At 46.3% G+C, this 22410-nt stretch overlaps 2 protein-coding genes across 8 annotated transcripts; one reads left to right on the top strand and one right to left on the bottom strand.

Annotated features, from left to right (window-relative positions):
* Positions 1-1276: 1276 nt before the first annotated feature.
* Positions 1277-6858, bottom strand: rnf2 (ring finger protein 2). Of its 7 annotated transcripts, none has more exons than XM_031574286.2 (7): positions 6753-6858; positions 5208-5303; positions 4825-4985; positions 3941-4156; positions 3356-3631; positions 2753-2942; positions 1277-2317 (listed from the first exon to the last, which is right to left on the bottom strand). In XM_031574286.2, exons 2-7 carry the CDS (start codon positions 5292-5294, stop codon positions 2216-2218), a joined length of 1032 nt encoding a protein of 343 aa, XP_031430146.1. In that variant the 5' UTR covers positions 5295-5303; positions 6753-6858; the 3' UTR covers positions 1277-2215. The 7 variants fall into 7 exon arrangements, with proteins under 7 accessions (XP_031430146.1, XP_042564831.1, XP_031430148.1 ...); XM_042708897.1 differs by having other exon boundaries at positions 4825-4982; XM_031574288.2 differs by having other exon boundaries at positions 5208-5345; positions 6753-6856.
* Positions 6859-7033: 175 nt separating this feature from the next.
* Positions 7034-21543, top strand: LOC105907757 (protein Niban 1-like). The gene is made up of 14 exons (XM_031574281.2): positions 7034-7366; positions 12097-12227; positions 12341-12466; positions 12656-12770; positions 13121-13282; positions 14533-14648; positions 15282-15386; positions 15832-15994; positions 16334-16521; positions 17431-17577; positions 17784-17894; positions 18290-18397; positions 18780-18891; positions 19814-21543. The coding sequence occupies exons 1-14, from the start codon at positions 7312-7314 to the stop codon at positions 21196-21198; spliced, it is 3024 nt and encodes a 1007-aa protein (XP_031430141.1). The 5' UTR covers positions 7034-7311; the 3' UTR covers positions 21199-21543.
* The last annotated feature ends 867 nt before the right edge of the window (positions 21544-22410 follow it).

Raw genomic sequence — 22410 nt, 5'->3', positions numbered from 1 at the left:
TCCGTTCTGCATGGACCATTAGACTCTTAATCTTGATTACCCAATAAGTAGAAAAATGCTTTGAAACTATGGGTGTTCATAAAAATACCTGGCTTATGTCATGTAACTTGTAGACATGATGGATATCAGTAAATACCACTAGTGAGACACATTAACCTGGTGAAGGGATTTTAAGACTATTAAGACCCATTTTAAGATCAATGTCTGTGCTGAGATGAAGTGCCTGGGGAAAAGCTTTCAGTGTTACTTTCTCCAGGAGTTAATAAGGCTTATTAGTAACTTACCAAAAAACCGACAGGCTACATAGTGGAGTGAACCCGACAGGCTACATAGTGGAGTGAACCCGACATCCCATAGATGCCCACAGGAGGCAGCTACTCTCGACCAGCCTATAAGCAGGTGGAGATACCCTGTTCAGGTAAAAACACATATGCTACCTATACTTCAAGTTGCTTAGGACCAAAGTCTGTGGTACATGAAATAAAAGTAAATGTAGTGCAAATGCAGACATCTGTGCCAATAGACAGGGAATCTTTTGGCTGGTTCCGGAAAGGTCAAGGACAACCTGACACACTGATGACTGTTACAGAGGTCGAGTTGTTTACTAATTGTTGCTTCAGATGTACACACTGACCGGGAATCTATGGACCATCCCCTCCGTCTTATGTCAAGGCAAGTTACAAGGCAGGTATGATGGTAACTGCTCTTGCCTCACTTCTACTTCCACAATTCAGTTCAACATCAGGAGCCAACACACTCTGAGAGCTGCACTTGAGTCCGACTACAAGTATGACCACACTCTCTCGTGACTCGTTAATTCATCTTTTTCGTCCATCTGACAGCGTCTGCACCAACACTGTTGTTGACATTCATTCATTCATTCATTCATTCATTCAGCATTCTTTCATGCAAAGCTGTACAGGTTCTGCACAGGATCAGTTGTCATTTTATCGGTAAGTGTGCTCTATTGGTCTCAACCCGATGACCTTAGAATTATTAGAATTGTATTAGAATCTGATCTGGATCACTTACTTTTTCATGATGGAGAATTGGGTTAATGGCTAGTGGGAAGACTAAAGAAGCCTCCAATAGGTGATCACCCATCTTAATCCCCAATACTGGAGCCTATAAGTTTCAGTTCTCAGAGGACAAACCCTTAAACTCGAGACCTCCCTATGTCTAGATGTCTTCTAATCTAATCCCACTAAGCCCGTGCACAACTCTCTCTGTGAGCGAAAAGGTCCTGCTACTCCAGTCCCACTGAATGACGCAGTTGTCACACTTTTTTTATTTTTTATTTTCCAAACAGATAATGTGGTATACATTTTCCCAAACAACAACTCATATTTATGCAAAGAATGTCAAACTAAAATATTTCATGCTCTAAAAGAACTCTGCAATGGCATTTTTACGAAACATCAAGATATATAAAAAAACAGGTCCCTCCTCAGACAGAAACAACGGCTATGTATTCTATTTAAAATAATAAAACTCGTTAAGATGAGTCTTTCATTTTGAGAGAAGCCAATATCTTCTGGAGCAGTCGTACATCTGTCGTGTTGGTTCTGGAGTTTTCCGGGGTTCTCATAGTGTCACAGTAACCTTTGACCCTGACACCACAACCTCAGGGATAGAGTTTACAGCTTAGGGGCCAAACTTTGGGCTAAACTAGCGCCCTCAGCCTCTCCAGCCTCACGTGCAGTGGGCAGGACCAGCACTCAGGTGGTGCACTGCACATTAACCCTCAGGTTAAACTGAATTCTATGATCTTGACTGATGTGAAAGACCGTTGCCACGGATACAAACTAAGTCCCAAAAAGAGAGAAAAAATAAATGTGTTATTGAGTGTGTTGACCACTGGTGAAGTTTGTGTACAGTTCTCTACGGTGGGCCTCGCACGTGATATTTTACAAGTCTCTACACAGCGCATCTGCTTCGCTCCTGAAGCGGCTCTCCACGGACACGCATGACGGGTGGGGGATCAGACAAAACAACAAACAGAAAACATCTCCTAAGTCCCGCCCAACCCCATACAAAAAGACAATAAAAAAACAAAGCAGCACAGTTACTGAGGGGCAGAGAGACCCACACTGGGGAAGGGGAGAGAGAGACAGATGGAGAGAGAGAGAAAGAGAGAGAGATAGGTAAAGAAAGAATATGTAGGAGGTAAGGGGGGGGCAAACATCAGTCTTTTCCAGACCCGCCTGGTCTCCACCTATTTGTGCTCCTTTGTTGGAGCGAAGTAGAGCTCCATGGGTTTGTTCACCTTCCAGTACTTCTCGCTCACCAGCTCCAGAGAGAAAGAGCCATTCAGGACCTGAGACACACAGAGAAAAAGACTGCTTACTGAAGGAAAACAAAACACAGTAGGAGAAAATAGAAGAGAGTGTGTGTGTGTGTGTGTGAGAGAGAGAGACAGAGAGAGAGAGAGAGACACAGAGAGAGAGAGAGAGAGAGGCACACACAGAGAGAGAGAGAGAGAGAGAGAGAGAGAGAGACACAGAGAGAGAGAGAAACACAGAGAGAGAGAGAGACACAGAGAGACACAGAGAGAGACATGAAGCAAGAGGCAGGACATAGTACAGAAAGCTGAAGCACATGTGGTCATAGGGTGTTCATGTAGTGGGTTCATGAGTTATGGTACACATGGTACACATATGAGTGCACTGGATGTGTAAGGTGTGTGGTGTGTGTGTGTGTGTGTGTGTGTGTGTGTGTGTGGTGTGGGTAGTGTTAACACATTGGTACTCACTGTGAACTGGCTGTTGGCTGTGGGGATGTAGATAGTGTACTGTTTCTCGCTGGCGGCCTCCACGTTGATGGGGCTGGCTTCGCCGTTCTTGCGCAGGTCTTCCAGAGCCAGGCGCACGGCCAGGTACTTGGACAGGTGGTCCACCGTGGCGTTCCCTGAGGTCTTGATGTACCTGGGGATGAATTCCACACTACACAGCATCAGTGATAGGCAGGGCTCTTCTGCTGACTGGGTCGACTGAACTGCACCAGGGATCCAGGAGGACCCAAAGTGACGATAAGGTTACTGTTGGGCCATGGTAGCTCACTTTTATGGAATGTTTTTAAATAAAACGTTATGTATTTTGTATGTCTGGTAACATTTTAATTTGTTATGTATTTGTAAATGCTATTACAATGTTGCCATCAGTAAACCAATGTAGTTGGCTCAGTTAACCTCAGGGCTCAAACCATCTTTCAATTTGTAGTCGGTCACCCTACAGTTAAACCCTGTGTTAAAGTGTAACGACCCTGGCTTTTGTGGTTGAAGCACCATTTGAGTGTTTAGGAGTGAGGTTTCTGAGCAGCCTGACCGCTGTGGGGGCCGGCAGGACGAGCGTCTCACCTGGTCTGCGCTGGGTCCTCCTTCTCCATGAGCGTGGGGTGTGGGCGGAACACCAACTCGATCTCGCTCGCCCCGTCCAGCGCCAGCTCCCCGCCGGCGCCGTTCTCCGTGGCGTTGTCCATGTCCAGGCCGGAGTCGTCCGAGGTCTTGGTGCGCTTGATGCTGGGCCCCGCCTCCTGGTTGCTGTGGACCGAGGCGTTGCTGCAGTGGGAGCTGTCGCCGTTGTCCTCCGCCCCGCTGCCATTCTCTACCTGGTGCTTCTTCCCCCGCTGGAGCCTACACACACACACACACACAAATTATCGTCTGCTAGAGAAACCTTCTCCTGAGGCCCTGGCAACAACTTCCTTTGTTGAAAACCTCACACATTACATTTCCACACACACACACACACACACACACACACACACACACACACACACACACACACACACACACACACACACACACACACACACACACACACACACACACACACACACGCCTTTGTGTCCTGCCCTCACCTCAATCTCCCCATTCTGATCCTACAACCAATACCGTGCACACAAACAGGCAGTTAGAGAGCCACCCGTGTGGGCCACTGACCTGTTCATGGCCTGGATCTTCAGGCCCTCCTCGATGCTGTGGCTGAGCGCTTGCTGGTTGTTGTGCTTGCTGATGCGGGCCAGCACGCGCTCCTGGTGCGCCTCGTACTCGTCTCTGCTCGGGTAGATCTTGCTGATCAGCGCGTCAAAGTTGGGGTCCGGCCGCAGGGACCGCTTAGACACCAGCTTCTTTCGGCAAGTGGGACACTCCTTGTTCCTGTAGACAGATGAATACAGGGTTCAGAGGTTAAAGGTTAAAATGCTAAAGGAGTCTCTCTTTATATATACATACATACATACATACGAGGTCAAGGCAAAAGTAAGTGGGGGTTTGAAAGCTGGTCTTTGGGTTTGTCTTTGTGATTATAACTGTAAGATACTCTAGTGTAGGGAAGGGCTGCCAACTTTCAAAGCTTACTTTGCATCAGATTGACAAAACTGTACATACAACAACAGCATTTTTGGCATGAGAGGCATTGAAGTCGATAGATTTGGTTTGAGAGTTAAAATGGAGGTGGCATCCCATGGAGGTGGTCTGTATGAGCCTACGTGCCACATGCGTATCATTTGAGATTGCGTGCATGTTGGTCTGTATGAGCCTACGTGCCACATGCGTATCATTTGAGATTGCGTGCATGTTGCTCTGTATATGAGCCTACGTGCCACATGCGTATCATTTGAGATTGCGTGCATGTTGGTCTGTATGAGCCTACGTGCCACATGCGTATCATTTGAGATTGCGTGCATGTTGGTCTGTATGAGCCTACGTGCCACATGCGTATCATTTGAGATTGCGTGCATGTTGGTCTGTATGAGCCTACGTGCCACATGCGTATCATTTGAGATTGCGTGCATGCTGGGGAGTCCGAGCAGAGCAGCACGCACCCGGAGCGCAGCGCGGTGATGATGCAGTCTGCGCAGAAACGGTGCAGGCACTCCTTGGTCGTCATGGTGTTCTTCAGCATGTCCAGGCAGATGGGGCACATCAGCTCGCTGTGAAGGCTGCGTGGGGACACAGCGATCTCCAGTCCGTCTGTGATGGCCTCCTGCACGGGCACAATACAGCACAGCTTATCATCCAGCACACTAAATGTGACCCTTGACCCCCCCCCCAGTCCCAGTCGAAGGCTTAACACAAGGCCTCTCGTCTAAACTTAGCCAATCACGTTGCTCCAGAGGCATTTGCCTGACGGAACTAGAGGTAGAGCCTTGTCCCCCCCCCCCCCATTCTGTAGACCATAACCTGCACATTCCAGTGTGTGTATCACCTGTGGGGTCCTCTGCAGCTCATACAGACTGAGTTCCCAGGTCTTGCTGAGGGGCTGGACCCCGTTGGTCTGTACGGTCTGAGTCATCCTCCGCTGCTGGGAAGAAGAGAGGCTAGTGTCACTTTACACCAGAAACACCTGGGAAGGATAATACAAGCAAAGGCTGGGGTTTGTGAGGAATGACTAGAGTCATTGCACATTAACTGACACATCTCAAGACAGTATGGAGGAAATAAACCGACAAATACCACTTTAAATGGCCGGGCCATCTGAGAAATAAACCGACAAATACCACTTTAAATGGCCAGGCCATCTGAGAAATAAACCGACAAATACCACTTTAAAATGGCCGGGCCATCTGAGAGAAAAACCGACAAATACCACTTCAAATGGCCGGGCCATCTGAGAAATAAACCGACAAATACCACTTTAAATGGCCAGGCCATCTGAGAGAAAAACATGAGTGTAGACTAAACACTCATCTAGTCACCAGCACAGACCTTGACACGCGTCAAAACAAAGTGAACTGCTGCCCATCCTAACATAGTGGAATGCAAAAATAATTCCCGGTATATCAAAAGTGTTCGGTTCTGTCCTGAGAGAGAACCCAAATCCTGCGCCACTATGCTGCCGTGGTGTCCAAGCGTCTGCAGATGTGCCCACTACGTTTGCCTTGCAAACGCTCAGGTTGAAATGCATTTCCCCCGATAAAACACGTCCATGATAACGGGAGGGTAAAAGTCCTTTGGGAAAAATTCACAAAGTGTAGTATAAACACCTGATTGTGCTGACATTACGTGGCCAGTGTGTAAACACGGCAGCAATCCCTCCGCTGTCAGGCAAAACAATCGCACGCTTACAATTATCGCATGTAGAGACAGCTCGCTATCTACACCAAATGAGAACCCGACCCCCCTCCCCCCGTCATACAACCCCGTAACGAGCATCACCAGCTAACGTAAACTGACATACACATCTTTGCCTTTTTCGGTTGACACGTCAGCTAATAACAAGCCTCTCCAGATAATTGAGGCAGGACCCTTGGCTATCCCTGGCTGGGTTATATATCGCTACTTCTCACTCCTCTTTGTGTTAGCTTGCCGTGTTAGCCAAGTTCCAGCCAGCCAACACTACGACAAAGACTATAAACACAGGGATCCATAAATAACTGATGCATGTGCATTGCTGAGACTCTGATAGAACAACAACAGAAGCCTTAATGAGCAAAAATCGAGAGATGCTCTTCATTTTGGGGTAACTGCTGTCAAGAAAATAAAGCATAACATTTACACTAGCTAGCCAGCTAGCTATCTACTAGCCATCTACTAGCTTTCTAGAGACGTAGAACCTAAGGTTAGCTAAAGGGCTAACGTTAACAGATACATTCGCGAAGAAGCAAACAAGGTACAATGGTTTCAAACAAATATGAACACTAATTCAGTTAAACAACAATTTATCCTTAAACATTAATATGACAGTGAAACTCGCTATCAGCTTTAAATAACACTGTAATATTTGAGTAATTTTATATTTTGATGTACTTACAATTCTGTGTTGTGGTGCTACTATTCCCGACAAGCGCGTTCTGGCACTCTCAATATGGCGGAGTAAAAAGCCCGCAATGGAATATGGGAAACGTAGGAAGGTAAGGCTAATAACTCGGACAATAAAAGCGTAACTGTCATGTAGGGATGTGAACTGAAGCTTTTATCTCAGTGAAATAAAAAAAATTAATCGTGTAGGCCTAACTGTCAAATATAATGTTTTATATTAGCATAGCCCATGCCAGCTCCGCGTACGAGGAAAGAAAACAATTTAAATGTAAACCTCCCCAAATTTGATGCCCGGTAATTCCAAAATTATTAGAATAGGCTAAAGGCTATTTTAGCCTTGTATTTGAGCCTTCATCAGATTACCCCAGTCATGTCGTGATTCTATAGGCTGAACTTCGAGGAAGTTCAAAGAAATCTGTAAGACAGAATTGTTTCATTTTTCACGAGTGACAGCACGCCCATTACTTCATGACAGCCACCAAAAAGAGGCGCACCCGTCTGTGCAGACACAGAGAAGAGAGTTGTGTGAGAGGCTGAAGTTTCCCCTGACCATGGGTGGATCGCCTTCCAGTCAACTGGATGAGACTACATCCAACCACATAAGAGGTAGGCTTGCTGATTATTCAGTGTATTAAAACAATAGCCTAGTTTCTGAAGACTGTAGTCTGCAGTGAGAGCATAGTTCGATAAATCGAGTGGCTTCAGAACGTTACTTTCGTGCATATAATCTAATCAGAATCTTGCGAAGTGCAAATAAAACCCCTAGCCCTTAACGGAGAGAATCGGCAAATAAGAAAAGAAATAAAAAAAACACGATCTAATGCAAATTACAGCCAAAGAGATTTTCTCCATACTTAAGTTAATTGTGTCTTCAGAAATGAACAGATGTAGGCTACAAAATGAACCTCATATGAATGTGTGTTCAGTTTCAAATCTAAATGAAAATCTGTGAGTTTTGAAGCCAAATTGAGGAGAGAATAACTCAAATAATTCATACTCATTGTGCCGTTCAAATCCGCATGCATCCTTTAATACCTCTCCATATTTTAGGGATGACGGCGTAGTTGCTGAGTTTTGTTTCTTAAATAGGCTGCAGTAGAGACCTAAAATGACATCTAAAATGACATCAAAATACAACAATGTAGGCTATTACTTTTTAGCAACCAGTCATGCCAAGTAAAGGCATGGTGAAAGGAAAAGGAATCAAGAAGGAAAAAAAAATACGATCACACAATTATGGTTTTCACAAGATTTATGTTATGTATTCTTTTATAAGACTTATTTGAGAATTTTTTTTGTTACAGTAAACAAAATGTATTGAAATAGTCAAATCTATTTATCTAATCTATAAATCTGTTTATTTGAGTCAACCTGAAATGTGTTATTTTTCATAACTACTGTATATCAGCAAGGGGATATTAACTACTCATATACACAGGCTTTTCAAAAGAAGCATGGTGGTGAACATAGTATCAGATTAAAAGTTAGGTATTCAAGTGTGATAAACAGGTTGCAAACCTGTCCTGCCCAAGTTCTGAAGACTGTGAAGACTGAGTTAGTAGAGAGAGACTCTCACAAACATCTTCATCAACACTTAGGACTGCAAATGAAGGTCAAACATCTTCATCAACACTTAGGACTGCAAATGAAGGTAAACTAGTGGCACACTAGCTTCTTTGGAGATGTAGTTGCAGTGGGCCGAGGCGTCCACTATGGGTCTCTTGCTATGCATCGGGAGGGGACCTCTCCTAACTGAGCCCCCGGAACATCATGACATCATGGAGAGAGAACCTCTGGAGAGGGGGCGGGTGTGAGGCCCTCCCCATGACATCACACCGCTCTTGAGCTGCAGTAGTGAGGGAGTGAGGGAGTTCTGCCAAACTTGGACCAGCACACACACAGAGACAAACACTAACACACCCATGCAAGAACTCAGACACTTCTGCTTAACACATTTGGACTCCCAATGGTCAGAGTTTGCCTGCTCCTGGTGTGGGTTATTTGCACCATAGACCCAGTTTACTTGATACGTTCATGTGAAACTGAACTCTGTGTTCAATTTGCTATGCTTCATAATCATAGCCCCTTCATAAAAGCCCCTCACATTTGTCTGGTTTGTTGCCTAATGTCTTTTTATGTCAGTGTGCAAGGACTGTGTGGTTGCAAATGTCTTTTTGCACTTCCCTGTAGAATGAGGCTTACTCAGACATCCAAGAGGTGAGAGCAGTGAGATCATTGGCAAATGAAACACACACACACACACACACACACACACAGCATGGTAAAATGATCTACAGTTGCTCAGCGCAGAACTCTGACATTTCCGTTGTGCCTGATACTATGTAGAGATTCTCAGTGACACACACTGACATGTGTGTGTGTGCGTGCTCACGCACACACGCAAACACACGCAAACACAAGCACGCACAAACACACACACACACACACACACACACTCACACACACACGCACACACACACATATCTTGACCATGACTTTTCCAGACCAAAGTGGAGAGGTCTGTTGAGCCAGCTCTAACCTGTTTGTGTGGCCTCGCTTTTTTCTTAAACATATTTTGTGCTTTTCTTTGTGGGAGAAATATGCTGACAGCTTAAAGGAGGATCATTTATTCTTCCTGCTGTTTTGGTTGAAGTTTTGTCCAGGTTGCTGTGTGTGTGTGTGTGTGTGTGTGTGTGTGTGTGTGTGTGTGTGTGTGTGTGTGTGTGTGTGTGTGTGTGTGTGTGTGTGTGTGTGTGTGTGTGTGTGTGTGTGTGTGAGTGGGTTTTAATCTAGGTTGCTCTGTTGGCTGTGGTATCTGCATGAATTTTCTGTGGTTTTGCAGTAACCGCACTCTTGATGAAGGTCCTGTATATTTAATCATTCCAAATGCAGATTCATACATTGCTGGCTTATTGAGGGTGTTTCCATTGTAATGGGCCAGTCCTCTTGAGTATTAGAGATCATAGTCAAATTCATCATCAACCTTTCAAAAACTCAAAAAAGAAGGGAGCCAGATGTTCTCTTGCAGTGAAATGAAGTTTGTATAAGGACATCTGCTAACTCTCAAATCTATACGATATTTGTAAATTAGCTCACATTACGTCTGTACCTCCTCACCAGTGTCTGGGTGTTCATAGCATTAACTGTTGCAACTTAGACAGTTGTAGCGACAGAGTAGCGATTACTATTCACTAACAGAAGCTATTATATTAATATGTGTACATGCAAGTTTGTTTAAAAGTTATTGTGTCATTCCGATGTATGAATAGAAAAACAAGGCTTTCAGTCTTGTTGCGTCAGGTGACACTAGCATGGCGCTGTAGCCTAGCCCAACACTAGCATGGCACTGTAGCCTAGCCCAACTTGCTCTCCAGTTCTCTCTGGGTACACATCCTGCAGTCTGACTGGGTTCTAATGGCCCGGTAATTACACCCAATTATAGCCATCATCATGTTATTAAAGGCTTTTCTCCAAACAGAGATAAGCAACTGTTTCCCCACCCACCCTGTCTCTAGGTGCTGGGGATCAGACCACAGACAGAAGGCATGTTTGCTTGTTTCCTGTACAACTGCAGGCATAAATCAAATATGGCCAAGTTACCAAATATCTTGGTGTAGAACGTAGGCTCATAACCATGATATTAAAACTAAGCCTTCATTGTGGGGGAGAGCTGTTCAAGTTGAATGGCCAGTTTATTCACCAGAGATAAATTCAGGTTTGCTCAAAAAAGTCATGGTCAGATAAAGGCTTTTTTTTTTTTATCTTGGTCAAGGTCCTATATCTTGTAAATAGCTTGGTCACATTTCCTAAAGCTATTAAACTTATAGACTACAGCTACAGAGTAAACTGGGGCCTGACTGGTTTGCTGTGGACCATGCCACCATAAAACAGCCCAGGGAAACACCCAGATTAGGGTGGATTGGAGAAGGTAAACAGCCCAGGGAAACACCCAGATTAGGGTGGATTGGAGAAATTAAACAGCCCAGGGAAACACCCAGATTAGGGTGGATTGGAGAAGTCAGCAGAGGGTTGAGGGATATGTTTCGGAATGTGAAATATTGCGTCATAGACTCATAGTGTTACGTGGAATATGTGGGTGGTTCAGTAAATCCCTGTAACCAATACTCTGAATACGGTCCAAATGATATTAACGCGTGCAGTACGGATTCTATCAGGCTAAAGGCATCATGATTCATGAGACAGGTATGATGTACTGTAAACATGGAGCAGGCAGGAGGGTTGCTCTTTGGCATTTGCTGTTTGTTTATTTATTGTTCTTCTGTATTATGTAGCCTCAATCAGGGCATTGCTGCAAAAGAGCCCTGTGCTCAGTCAATTCTCCCTGAATAAATAATGATGATGATGATGATGATGATGATGATGATTTGCTCTCTGGCATAGAGCCACACATGGGACGCCACCATTCAGGGACTGATACGGCAGGAAGGGAGAACACACAGACTTGGACACAACACACTTGGTCGGGGTGGGCAAATCCGCTAACAACAGAGAATCACATGCACTCGATTCCGATGGCACACAGACTCAAAAAGGAAAACCGAAATACACTCTAACATTAACACAAGCCATAAAACACAAGTGCGTTTGAAAAGGGAACATTAAGCACCAACACTGACATTCTCTCCAACACACACACACACACAGAATAGGGGTTGCACGAGGACATCATTTTAGAAATCTAGTAATGGTTTCCAAAATATAACTCAAGTACTTGAGTAGTGTGTGCGGACTGTATGTGTGTGTGTCCTGGGGGATAATGTTGTGCAGGACGTGTCTCGTATCAATTAAAAAGACTATGATCTATGATGGGGCTGGTCTCAGCACATAGAGGGAAGCATAACATTAAATTATGACTCGATGTCTGAGCTATCCTTGAGAAATGTGTCCACAACTCACAATCGATACACGTTTATTGTATCACAACACAGCCATCCTGAAAAATTAGACAACAACTTAATTTCCCACGGACAGACAAGTTTGGAACTGAAACACTCTACTTCTCCAGCGCCATCCAAACACTCTTCCACTCTTCTTCTCTGCTCTCAATACCCTCGAACACCTGCTTCACCCCCAACTCCAAGCAAAGCATTCTGGGAAATGTCAACAATGCCAAACAATGAACAATATTTACAATTTCATTTTACACTAGCATCAAGTATTCAATGTTAATGAAGAAACTTAAGAATTGATGGAGCTGCTCGAGTACTGAATTACTCGAGTGCTCTACACTTAGACTGATATATGTGTGTGTGTGTGTGTGTGTGTGTGTGTGTGTGTGTGTGTGCGTGTGCGTGTGCGTGTGTGTGTGTGTGCAGAGCAGACAGAGGCAGAGTTGAAGGGCTTCAGTCCTCACTTCAGGAGGCAGTACTGTGTGGCCCTCTGCTCCAAACTGCAGCAGGAGCTGGAGCAGCACAACACCAGCCCAGCACTTCTCCTCAAACAGAGGGTGAGAAAACAGAAACACACACACAAATGTGCACACACTCACACACTCTTTCATTAACTCACTCACTCACACACACACACACTGTGATTCAAATCTTATTCTCCCCCCTGCAGGAGCATGCAGGGGTGTCGGAGGTGCTCTATGAGGGGGGTGTCTTGCAGTGTGAGGACGGGAAGAAGTGGAGGGACAGATGGGTCGTGGTGCGAGACTACAGCCTGGAGCTTCACGACAACCAGGAGGTCACCACCACATCCCTTTCTGTTTTCCTGTCATCATCCGTTTCTCCATCCAATATCTGAGAAAAGCACAACCCATCTTTAATATGCTGTTCTGTTTTCCGCCCGTTTCTGCCTCACTCTTTTTCGCAATACTATCTGTTGACATTTGTTCTTTATCCTGATTAAAGTGGTTTATTTACTGGGTGACAGGTGTGGAAGAAAGGGACTCCTGCACGGCAGAAGCTGGTGGTGGTCGGTGGCACTGTGGTTACTTCAAGAGAGAAGTATGAGGCTTTGGTGCACAAGGTCGTTCCTGATCTGAGCAGTAAGTGTCTACCATCTTCACCAAATTTCACCAGCCACTTTCACAAATACACACACACACACAGAAACACACACACACACACACACACACACACACACACACACACACACACACACACAGAAACATACAGAAACACACACACACACACACACACACACACACACACAGAAACACATACACACACACACACACACACACACACACACACAGAAACACATACATACACACACACACACAGACACACACACAGACACACACACAGAAACACACAGAAACACATACACACATACACACACACACACACACACACACACACACTCATATGGGTTTGTTGTGTCATCCTGGGTCAGATGGACAGGAGGACTCTGCCCCTGAGCTGCTGCCACCCACTGCATTTCCAGTATATCTGAGGTTACCATACCGACGCGATGTTTACCTCTGCTGCCACGACAACAAACAGCGGTGCCACTTGCTTTCCATTCTCAGTCACGGCATCCGTCATCAGAACCATGGTATTACTACTGAGTCATGTGTCTTCTGTGTTTCCTGTTGTTGTGTTGTTGCCTGCTGTTTCTACAACTGGAGGCTGTCTGCTGTAGCGTCTGATTAATTACTAATTAATATACTCTAAACGGTTTGGTCATAGAGTCTGTTATCTGCCACAGAGTGTTTGTAGTCGGCAGCCGAGTGTGTCTGTGTTCTTGTTTGTGTGTTTGTCTGAGTTTGTGTGTAAGCTGTTAGGTGAAAATTCACCCTAGTTACTCCGGAGCTGCATATAAGTACATTTATTAGACAAACAACAATTGCAATCGGGCTCACTCCCAGCCCAAGGCTGAAAGTGAAGCCCTGATAAACCCATCACACAAGGTTTATATAGACAGAAGTTGAGCGTTCAACAGGGATAACCACGTGGTGGATCTCTGACGTCCGAGGCTCCCTATATTGCAAGGATGGCAGTTTTGCACAAGGTCGGAAGAATCTTATCACTTCTGGTCTAAACATGCTCTTGTACAAATGCAGACTAAGTGGCACCTAATATTCTAAGTTACACACACGCAGAAACACAGAAAAGCCATGTTCCTGCTTACATAAGTACATGATTCATATAAGGTAATTCATAATACAAGGCACTTGATTATTAAGTCATTAACAGTGTTTGTAAATGATCTCCATCATAAGCATATGACATTTTTAGCTTTCTGCATCATCCATCTGGGCCTATCTATGCCATATGTCTGTGGTAGCCTTGGTAACATGCTGATGGCGTGTTGCTTGAAGAAACACCACACAACCACAGGGCTGCAGGGTGTCTGCGCACTCTGAATGTCACCCAATATAACCCAGCACCAAAACCAATGCTGAACACCACCTGTCAACCGCTACAAACAACCCAGAATCATGTTTGCTTTTGGACATTAGTAGCAAGTAGATCAAACTTTATCTGATAACTGATAAGACTCTTCTGAGGCCACACTATCTCTTATCTGAGGGACGGTTACAACCAAGTGGGTGGATCCCTTTCCTGGATCATTCTCTCTCTCTCTCTCTCTCTCTCTCTCTCTCTCTCTCTGTCTCTCTTTCTCTCTCACACACACACTCTCTTTCCCATCGTCTCTCGGTCTCTGTTTGTCTCAGATACCCTCCCCCTCCATAATCCCGATCTCATTCTCATTTAGTTTTTCCTCTCACGAGGCCACAGATATAAGGATCCCCCCAGACTGACTCCACAGCGCTAAGCTCTCCTCTCCTCTCCTTCCTCTAGACTCCATGCACAAACCTACGTGTGAGACGCAGGCCTTCCTAGCAGCCACCCACTTCCACAGACAGGAGAAAGGCCACTATGAATCATGGGACATGCTCGTGGGCGATGACACGCAGGTGAGGGCCATGTACACACATGGAGGGAGGAGAAAGAGACTCTTTTATTTGGGTAGGTGGTGGTCTGCAGTTTTGAGCGGGCGGATGCTAAAGGGAAACCACAAAGCAACCACACTCATATCAGATCGAGCTGTGTGCTCTCGCGAAAATAACGGCTGGCACGACCAAAAAATGATGAGTTTGGTGTCATGTCCAATTCCTGTGTTAAACCACTTTAGTCACAAGTTTAGACGCCATTGTTTTTGAAACACGGGTCTCCATAGTGCTGCACTCAGTGTTGCTTCTGGAATATATACGAAGTATATCTTATATTTTATATATATAGTGAGAATATTCTATATATATTGTGAGAAACTTTAGTGAGATAACAATGCTCATTATATAAACAAATGTAAACAAATTATGACTCAGACCACAAAACTTGCTCTACACTGTTCTTCATTAACAAATATAACACTGGTGTGGGTGTGTGTGTGTGTGTGTGTGTCTGTTTGTGTGTGTGTGTGTGTGTGTGTGTGTGTGTGCGCGTGTGTGCGTGTGCGTGTGTGTGTGTGTGTGTGTGTGTGTATGTGTGCATGCCTGTGTGCGTGTGTGTGTGTGTGTGTGTGTGTGTGTGTGTGTGTGTGTGTGCAGGTCCTCACACATCTGGTCATGGAGGGGGTTGTTGCTGTTCTGCAGAAGGAGGTGCTTCCACAGCTGAAGGGGAAGAAGGCAGAGAGGAGGAGAGCCTGGTTGTCTGTAAGCCTGGTTGTCTACAACTCATTCAATGAAACCATTGATGCACTAAAAGCAGAAAAAGCTCTGTGTGGTTTTTAAATGGGTTCCTCATTCTCATCATTATTTAGTGTTGTCTCAGTGGTGTTTAATCCCTGTTGCTGTTATATTCTCAGCCATTTACAACAATATCATCCTCACACTCTCGTGACGTGTTGAGCTAAGCTAAGCTTGTTGCACTCAGATGGTGGAGGCTGTGTTTTTATTTTACACGGAGCCGTGCTGTGTAATGAGCTGGGTTGTGTTGGAGATTTGGAGGCAGTGTTGTTTTTGTGTACTGGATTGTGTTGCAATTGTGTTGTATTGTTTTGTAGCATGTATTGTTGTGTGTTTTGTTGTTCTAAGCAGTACTGTGTTGTGATGCTGCTGTTGTGTGCTTATCTGTGCTGTGTCCTGTTGTCATGCTCAGCTGGTGGAGGCGGCCCACACTCAGGTGCTAGCTCAAGTGCAGGAAGCAGTGCATAGCCTGAAGGAGGAGTGCACTGCCTCAGCCCAACAGCAGGGGGTGCTGCTGCGCTCAAACATCGACCAGATCGCCTCCTCTCGCACCTTTCTGGAGACCAAGCTTCAAGGTGAAACAAATAGACTTTTCAAGTGTGTGGGTGTTGCGTATATAACTATATATATATATATGAATCATGGGATGTATATATACATATATATATCTTGTCATGCATATTAAATCTGATATTATGAAATAGTTTTCAACACTGTAGGAATGAACCCGAAGCCATGTAAAAGCCATTTTAAAATGTCTTTGTAATTATTTGTGTGGTTGTAGCACCCAAAATGAGTGTCAATTTACAGGCCACCAAAAGTAGTAAACATCTCAGTATTAGTCTGTGAATGCATTAATCTCTCTTTGTTCCTGCACCTGCGTCTGTGTCTGTTCATGTGTGTGTGCGCGTCAGCCATGGCGTCCGGGCGAGCCCAGAGTGTGTGTGCGGAGCACGTCACTCCGTACCTCAGCTCCGTGCTGGAGGAGCTCCTGGAGCCGGTGAACGGAGGGTTCCACGCCGTCAGGCAGCTGTGTGAGGAACGGCTGGAGCGCCTCTGCAGGGACGTCCACCAGGGCGGGACCTTCCAGCAGGTCCAGCAGGTGAGGGACAGGACGGGGAAGGAGAACGGCACGACATACACAGAGATAGTCACAGACGGAGAACGGCACGACATACACAGAGACAGTCACAGACGGAGAACGGCACGACATACACAGAGATAGTCACAGACGGAGAACAGCACGACATACACAGAGATAGTCACAGACGGAGAACGGCACAACATACACAGAGATAGTCACAGACGGAGAACGGCACGACATACACAGAGATAGTCACAGACGGAGAACGGCACGACATACACAGAGATAGTCACACACAGAGATAGTAACACACAGAGATAGTCACACACAGAGATAGTCACAGACATGGATAGTCACAGACAGAGATAGTCACACACAGAGATAGTCACACACAGAGATAGTCACACACAGAGATAGTCACAGACATGGATAGTCACAGACAGAGATAGTCACACACAGAGATAGTCACACACAGAGATAGTCACAGACGGAGAACGGCATGACAGACACAGAGATAGTCACAGACGGAGAACGGCACGACATACACAGAGATAGTCACAGACGGAGATAGTCACAGACGGAGAACGGCACGACATACACAGAGATAGTTACAGCTGGTGTAATGTTAGAAGAATGAAAGTAGTTACTTTTGGGTGCATTTACACATGTCTTTGAGTTTGCCTGCGTATACAGTAGAAATGTTTTGAATATAATTGCCTAATATATAACAATAACATACGTAACAATAATTGGAGGTATGTGCGATATTAACAGATGGCTGTATGGAGCAGTATGTGATGGACATATTAAGCAATAAGGATAGGATATGTTTGCCAGTAACTGTTAGATACTTTGTTTATATTATTTGGAGCATTAATTGTGGGAAGCATTCTGAGTAATTGTTGACTCTCTTGCCCTCTTTGCTAGAGCCTCCAGCAGGCCAGCAGAGCAGAGCTTGAGGAGAGCTTCCAGAGGCTCGAGGTTCTTCACGAGAAGCTCCAGGGGCTCCAGGGTCGCTTCAGATTCTCCAACACTACAAAGCTGGTGCAGGGAGCACAAATACACATGCAGCAGGTAGGCCCAAAACTACTAATGCGATTTAATTTAAGGGATTTAGAGGGACACGAAGCAGGCACAACAACATGCAGAATTCATGCATATGGTGGTTTCTCATTACGTTTAGCTCCCTCTAGTGGCCACTGCCCGTCAGCATCTGAATCAGCTCTTCTGTCTTCTATTCTGTCGGATACTGCATGTGTTTTTTGTTCTTCTCCCTGTAGCTGATAGACAATGCCATGTACACCTTTGAGTCGCTGCTCCAGTCTGCTGTGAAAGACAACCCTGCTCAGCTGGGGTCTGTCATGGAGAAAGCCAAGCTGAGAGTCCTCAAGGTAATCTTATTCTACCCAGAAGAGTTCCTCAACTCTTACATTTACATTTAGTCATTTAGCAGACGTTTTTATCCAAAGCGACTTACATATGTATAAACATTTTACATTTTACATTTACACTGATGGCACACTGCACATCAGGAGCAATTAGGGGTTCAGTGTCTTGCTCAAGGACGCTTCGACAGGGGATCGAACTAGCAACCTTCTGATTACTAAACGACTTCTCTACCACTGTACCCTCCCTTACCCTATCACTGTGGTTCCCAAACCCTCTCACCGTTGGCAATGAGAAAAGAAATCTCACGCCCCCAATAATTGCTGTTTTGGTTCGAACAGTTCTGTGAAAGCAGAATATAGTCCCCTGACACTGACAGTGTTGTCCTTGTTTCTCAAAGCAATATAACTACGACAGCAGTACGGTGCGGAAGCGGTTCTTTCAGGAGGCGCTGGTGGACGTCACACTCCCGGTGCTGAGGAGACACCTGGGGCCCACCTGCAGACCTGTAGGACTGTCCATCCGCATCACACCTCATACACGTCACAAACCTCACACACTCCCACATGTTCAAGACACCTTGGATTTAACCTTGGATTCATATGATTAAAATCCACTCCATTAGAAATGACAAATAAACTATTTTTCCTGCGTATGGAAAAAGTTATGGAAAGTTTACTCAAAATGAGCAAAAGAAGAGGAATCACATAGTTTAGCCCACTGCCATTTTCCAATGTCATCCTGAGTAACACACCTACAAATAGACTATGCATATAGACTTATATAGACTAGCTGTATCTCTACATGACTTTATGAACAACTTGAACTCTATAAATGTGTTATTGATATATACCACAAATCTCACTGTACCGTTCCATCTTTATTTTCAGGAGTTGGAGAAGTTTGAACAGTACATATTCGCGGATTGCACTGACTTCATAAATGTGGAGAATGTATATGAGGACATTCTGATGAAGACCCTCACCCCTGAAGTGAATAAAGGTGGGTGATCATTCATCCCCTCTATGGCTGCTCATCCTCTATGATGCCTTCACTCGCCCTCGGCTAGTGTTGGCATCACAGCGCCGCCCTCAGGCATCACAGCGCCACCCTCGGCTAGTGTTGGCATCACAGCGGCGCCCATCACAGCGCCACCCTCGGCTAGTGTTGGCATCACAGCGCCCTCATCACCCATCACAGCGCCACCCTCGGCTAGTGTTGGCATCACAGCGCCACCCTCGGCTAGTGTTGGCATCACAGCACCACCCTCGGCTAGTGTTGGCATCACAGCGGCGCCCTCATCACCCATCACAGCGCCGCCCTCGGCTAGTGTTGGCATCACAGCGCCACCCTCGGCTAGTGTTGGCATCACAGCGCCACCCTCGGCTAGTGTTGGCATCACAGCGCCACCCTCGGCTAGTGTTGGCATCACAGCGCCACCCTCATCACCCATCACAGCGCCACCCTCGGCTAGTGTAGGCATCACAGCGCCGCCCTCGGCTAGTGTAGGCGTCACCGCTGAAGAGTCACATTGCAAGCGCAAAATCTGCATTTTGTGGGAAAGGCTTCACAACAGCTGACACTAGAGCCTGTTCAGGGTCAGCTTGGCTACAGACTGGCAGCTTGTTGGACTACTTTCAAACTGGCATGTGTGTGTATGGTGCTGCTGTGATGTGTGAGACACTATGATGTGTGTGTGTGTGGTGATGTGATGTGTGAGACACTATCATGTGTGTGTGTGGGGCTGCTGTCCTGAGCTCACAGTAACAGTATCTGTGCTCTGTTTTGATGCTGTCATAGTTCTCCAAACTGCTCCATCTACTGAAACCTTCAGCTCATGTTCTCTGATTTGTAAAATACAATGCCATCTTGTCTTGAGTGTCCTGAGTGTTTCATGCCTGTTTGTTCTCTGTTGTCCCTGCAGTGGTGACGGAGGCAGCCAGCCAGAAGAAGCACAACCTGTTGGTGGACAGCTCTGACCTTCAGTCCATCAGCCAGGGCAGCCTGAGTGACAGCCTGATGCCTCCTCGCTCCGCCCCCTCCAGCCTGAGTGACAGCCTGACGCCTCCCCGCTCCGCCCCCTCCAGCCCATCCAAGCAGGCGGGAGGTCCTGCCCGCTCCCAGCAGGCTGAGCTTAAGCCCTCCCCTCTGGCCGGCAGCACAGGGGCATCTGAGGGGCACAAGGACGGCATAGAGGGGCGCAAGGAGGGGCAGGAAGAAGAGAAGCAGGCCAAAGAACAAGGACAACCATTAAAGCAACAGGAGGAACAGGCCAAAGAACCATTAAAACAACAGGAGGAACAGGCCAAAGAACAAGGACAACCATTAAAACAACAGGAGGAACAGGCCAAAGAACAAGGACAACCATTAAAGCAACAGGAGGAACAGGCCAAAGAACCATTAAAACAACAGGAGGAACAGGCCAAAGAACAAGGACAACCATTAAAACCACAGGAGGAACAGGCCAAAGAACAAGGAGAACCATTAAAACAACGACAGGAGGAACAGGCCAAAGAACCAGGAGAACCATTAAAACCACAGAAGGAACAGGCCAAGGAGCGGGACAGCGCAACCCAAGACGCTTCCCCGCCTGCCGCGCCCAAAGAGGAGCCATCCCCTGAGCCACAGACCGGTCCTCAAGCTCCCTCGTCTCGGGTCGAACCGGACCGGGTGACTCCTGGCACCTCTACAGTCCGCACAGACAGAGCCATCTATCTCAACCCTCCTGCAGGGGTTCTGGCCGGCAGCGCGGTGCCTCGCGCTGAAGACGACTCGACCTCCCCTACGCTCCCCCATGCCACGCCACCAGGAGCGGTGCCTCGTGTTGATGACGACTCGACCTCCCCTACGCACCCCCATGCCACGCCACCAGGAGGCAGCGGTGATGAGGCGGCGGCAGCCGTGACACCGCCATCTAGAGTTGTGGAGGAGACAGGAGGAGAAGGAGGGGGAGGTGGGGCAGCCGTGACACCGCCAGCTAGAGTTGTGGAGGAGACAGGAGGAGAAGGAGGGGGAGGTGGGGCAGCCGTGACACTGCCATCTAGAGTTGTGGAGGAGACAGGAGGAGAAGGAGGGGGAGGTGGGGATCCGAAGGGGACTGGAGGTCAGGCCGCTGGGGGGGAGAGCACTTCCTCTGAACCAACAGCAGGGGGCGCCACAGCCCCTCCATCTTGCACGAGTGAGGGGGAAGAGGAGGAGGAGGAAGAGGAGGGGCTTTTGGACAGTGTGAAGGCTATACGGGATCTGGTGGTGGAGGTCATCGAGGTGGAGGACTTCATCAGACCCTGTCCCGGTGGCAGATCAGCTTAGGGTCACACTCTGAGGGAGTGTCAACAACCTGAGCTGCATGGAACTAATGGACATCACAGAAACACAATAACAAGAGAACTGATACATGTCATTGACATAGAAGGGCTTAATACTAACGCAGTTTTACACGGAGATATTGGGCTTAATACTAACGCAGTTTTACACGGAGATATTGGGCTTAATACTGACGCAGTTTTAGAGGAGATATTGGGCTTTTAATGCAACTTACCAAGAGAACATACAGTCAATGTAGTATTTTCATACTACAGTATTACAATTATTGTGTGATTAATGTTGCACGTTATATTTTATTGTTTAATAAGCTGCTTTTATTGTTTAATACTGGCCGCCTTAATACAAAAAGCAAATATTCATTCAATATCTTTTTCCTGGTATATTTGTTGTTTGTCTGACATCTTTCTGAAATATTGCTGTCTGAACTGATGTGCAGAAATAGCTTTTTAACTTAACATTTTTGTTAATCGCAATCATAATCTCAGCATAGTCTAACTAATAGTGACAATCTTATTCCATTCTCGTTGACATGGGTGTCAATGTGAGTGGCCTTCTTATACACAGGACAGGGTGTTAGGGACCAAAACTTCTATGTAGTTGTAAATCAGTGAAACGATAAGCCATCAGGGAACAAGAAAGCCTTGAGTAATAATCTATACAGCTAGTATTACAAAATGAAGTGAATGTTTCCACAGTCAGCCAGTAGATGGGACCCTCGGCCATCGTACACACGCAGGACATGAGGGGATTACTGCAGTTCTGAAGCCGCTGTATTGAGGAACGCTGTATTGAGGAACGCTGTATTGAGAGCTCTGTGAGCTGAAATGCAGATCTTTTTCCTGCATTTATTATGTCTCCCTCCCTCCCTCCCTCCCTCCCTCCCTCCTCTCTTCCTCTCACACAGACCTGTTCTTCCTCCCCTAAAAGTGTTCTCTTTCTCTCTCTCTAACTCTCTCTTTCTTTGCTATGAAGGCACATTTAACAGCAGAGGGCCCTTTTAAAATATGAGCTGTTTGCTTTGCCCCCTTGCGACCCGATGTTGGTTTTAGCCTAAAATCACTTCCAGTAATCAGTTACTGGCACACCAAAAGCCTGCTTGCAACCAACTCCCCCCCCCCCCCCCCCCCCCCCCCCTCCAGTCACAGCTGAAATATGTGCTTTTCCTATTGGCCTGCCCAAACTGTCAACATGAATTTC

This window comes from Clupea harengus, chromosome 10 (genome assembly GCF_900700415.2).
Source record: "Clupea harengus chromosome 10, Ch_v2.0.2, whole genome shotgun sequence".
NCBI classification, from domain to species: Eukaryota; Metazoa; Chordata; class Actinopteri; order Clupeiformes; family Clupeidae; genus Clupea; species Clupea harengus.
Note: the sequence above shows the minus strand (reverse complement) of the source record. Positions and strands in the feature narration are given on the sequence as shown.

Coding starts and splice junctions, on each gene's coding strand:
- rnf2 (XM_031574286.2), bottom strand. CDS start 5,294: ATGACTCAGACCGTACAGACCAACGGGGTCCAGCCCCTCAGCAAGACC. Junction 4,986..5,207: donor AGCTGCAGAGGACCCCACAG/GTGATACACACA, acceptor GTGCCCGTGCAG/GAGGCCATCACAGACGGACT. Junction 4,157..4,824: donor ATCACCGCGCTGCGCTCCGG/GTGCGTGCTGCT, acceptor ATCTGTCTACAG/GAACAAGGAGTGTCCCACTT.
- LOC105907757 (XM_031574281.2), top strand. CDS start 7,312: ATGGGTGGATCGCCTTCCAGTCAACTGGATGAGACTACATCCAACCAC. Junction 17,578..17,783: donor CACAAATACACATGCAGCAG/GTAGGCCCAAAA, acceptor TTCTCCCTGTAG/CTGATAGACAATGCCATGTA. Junction 17,895..18,289: donor CCAAGCTGAGAGTCCTCAAG/GTAATCTTATTC, acceptor TGTTTCTCAAAG/CAATATAACTACGACAGCAG.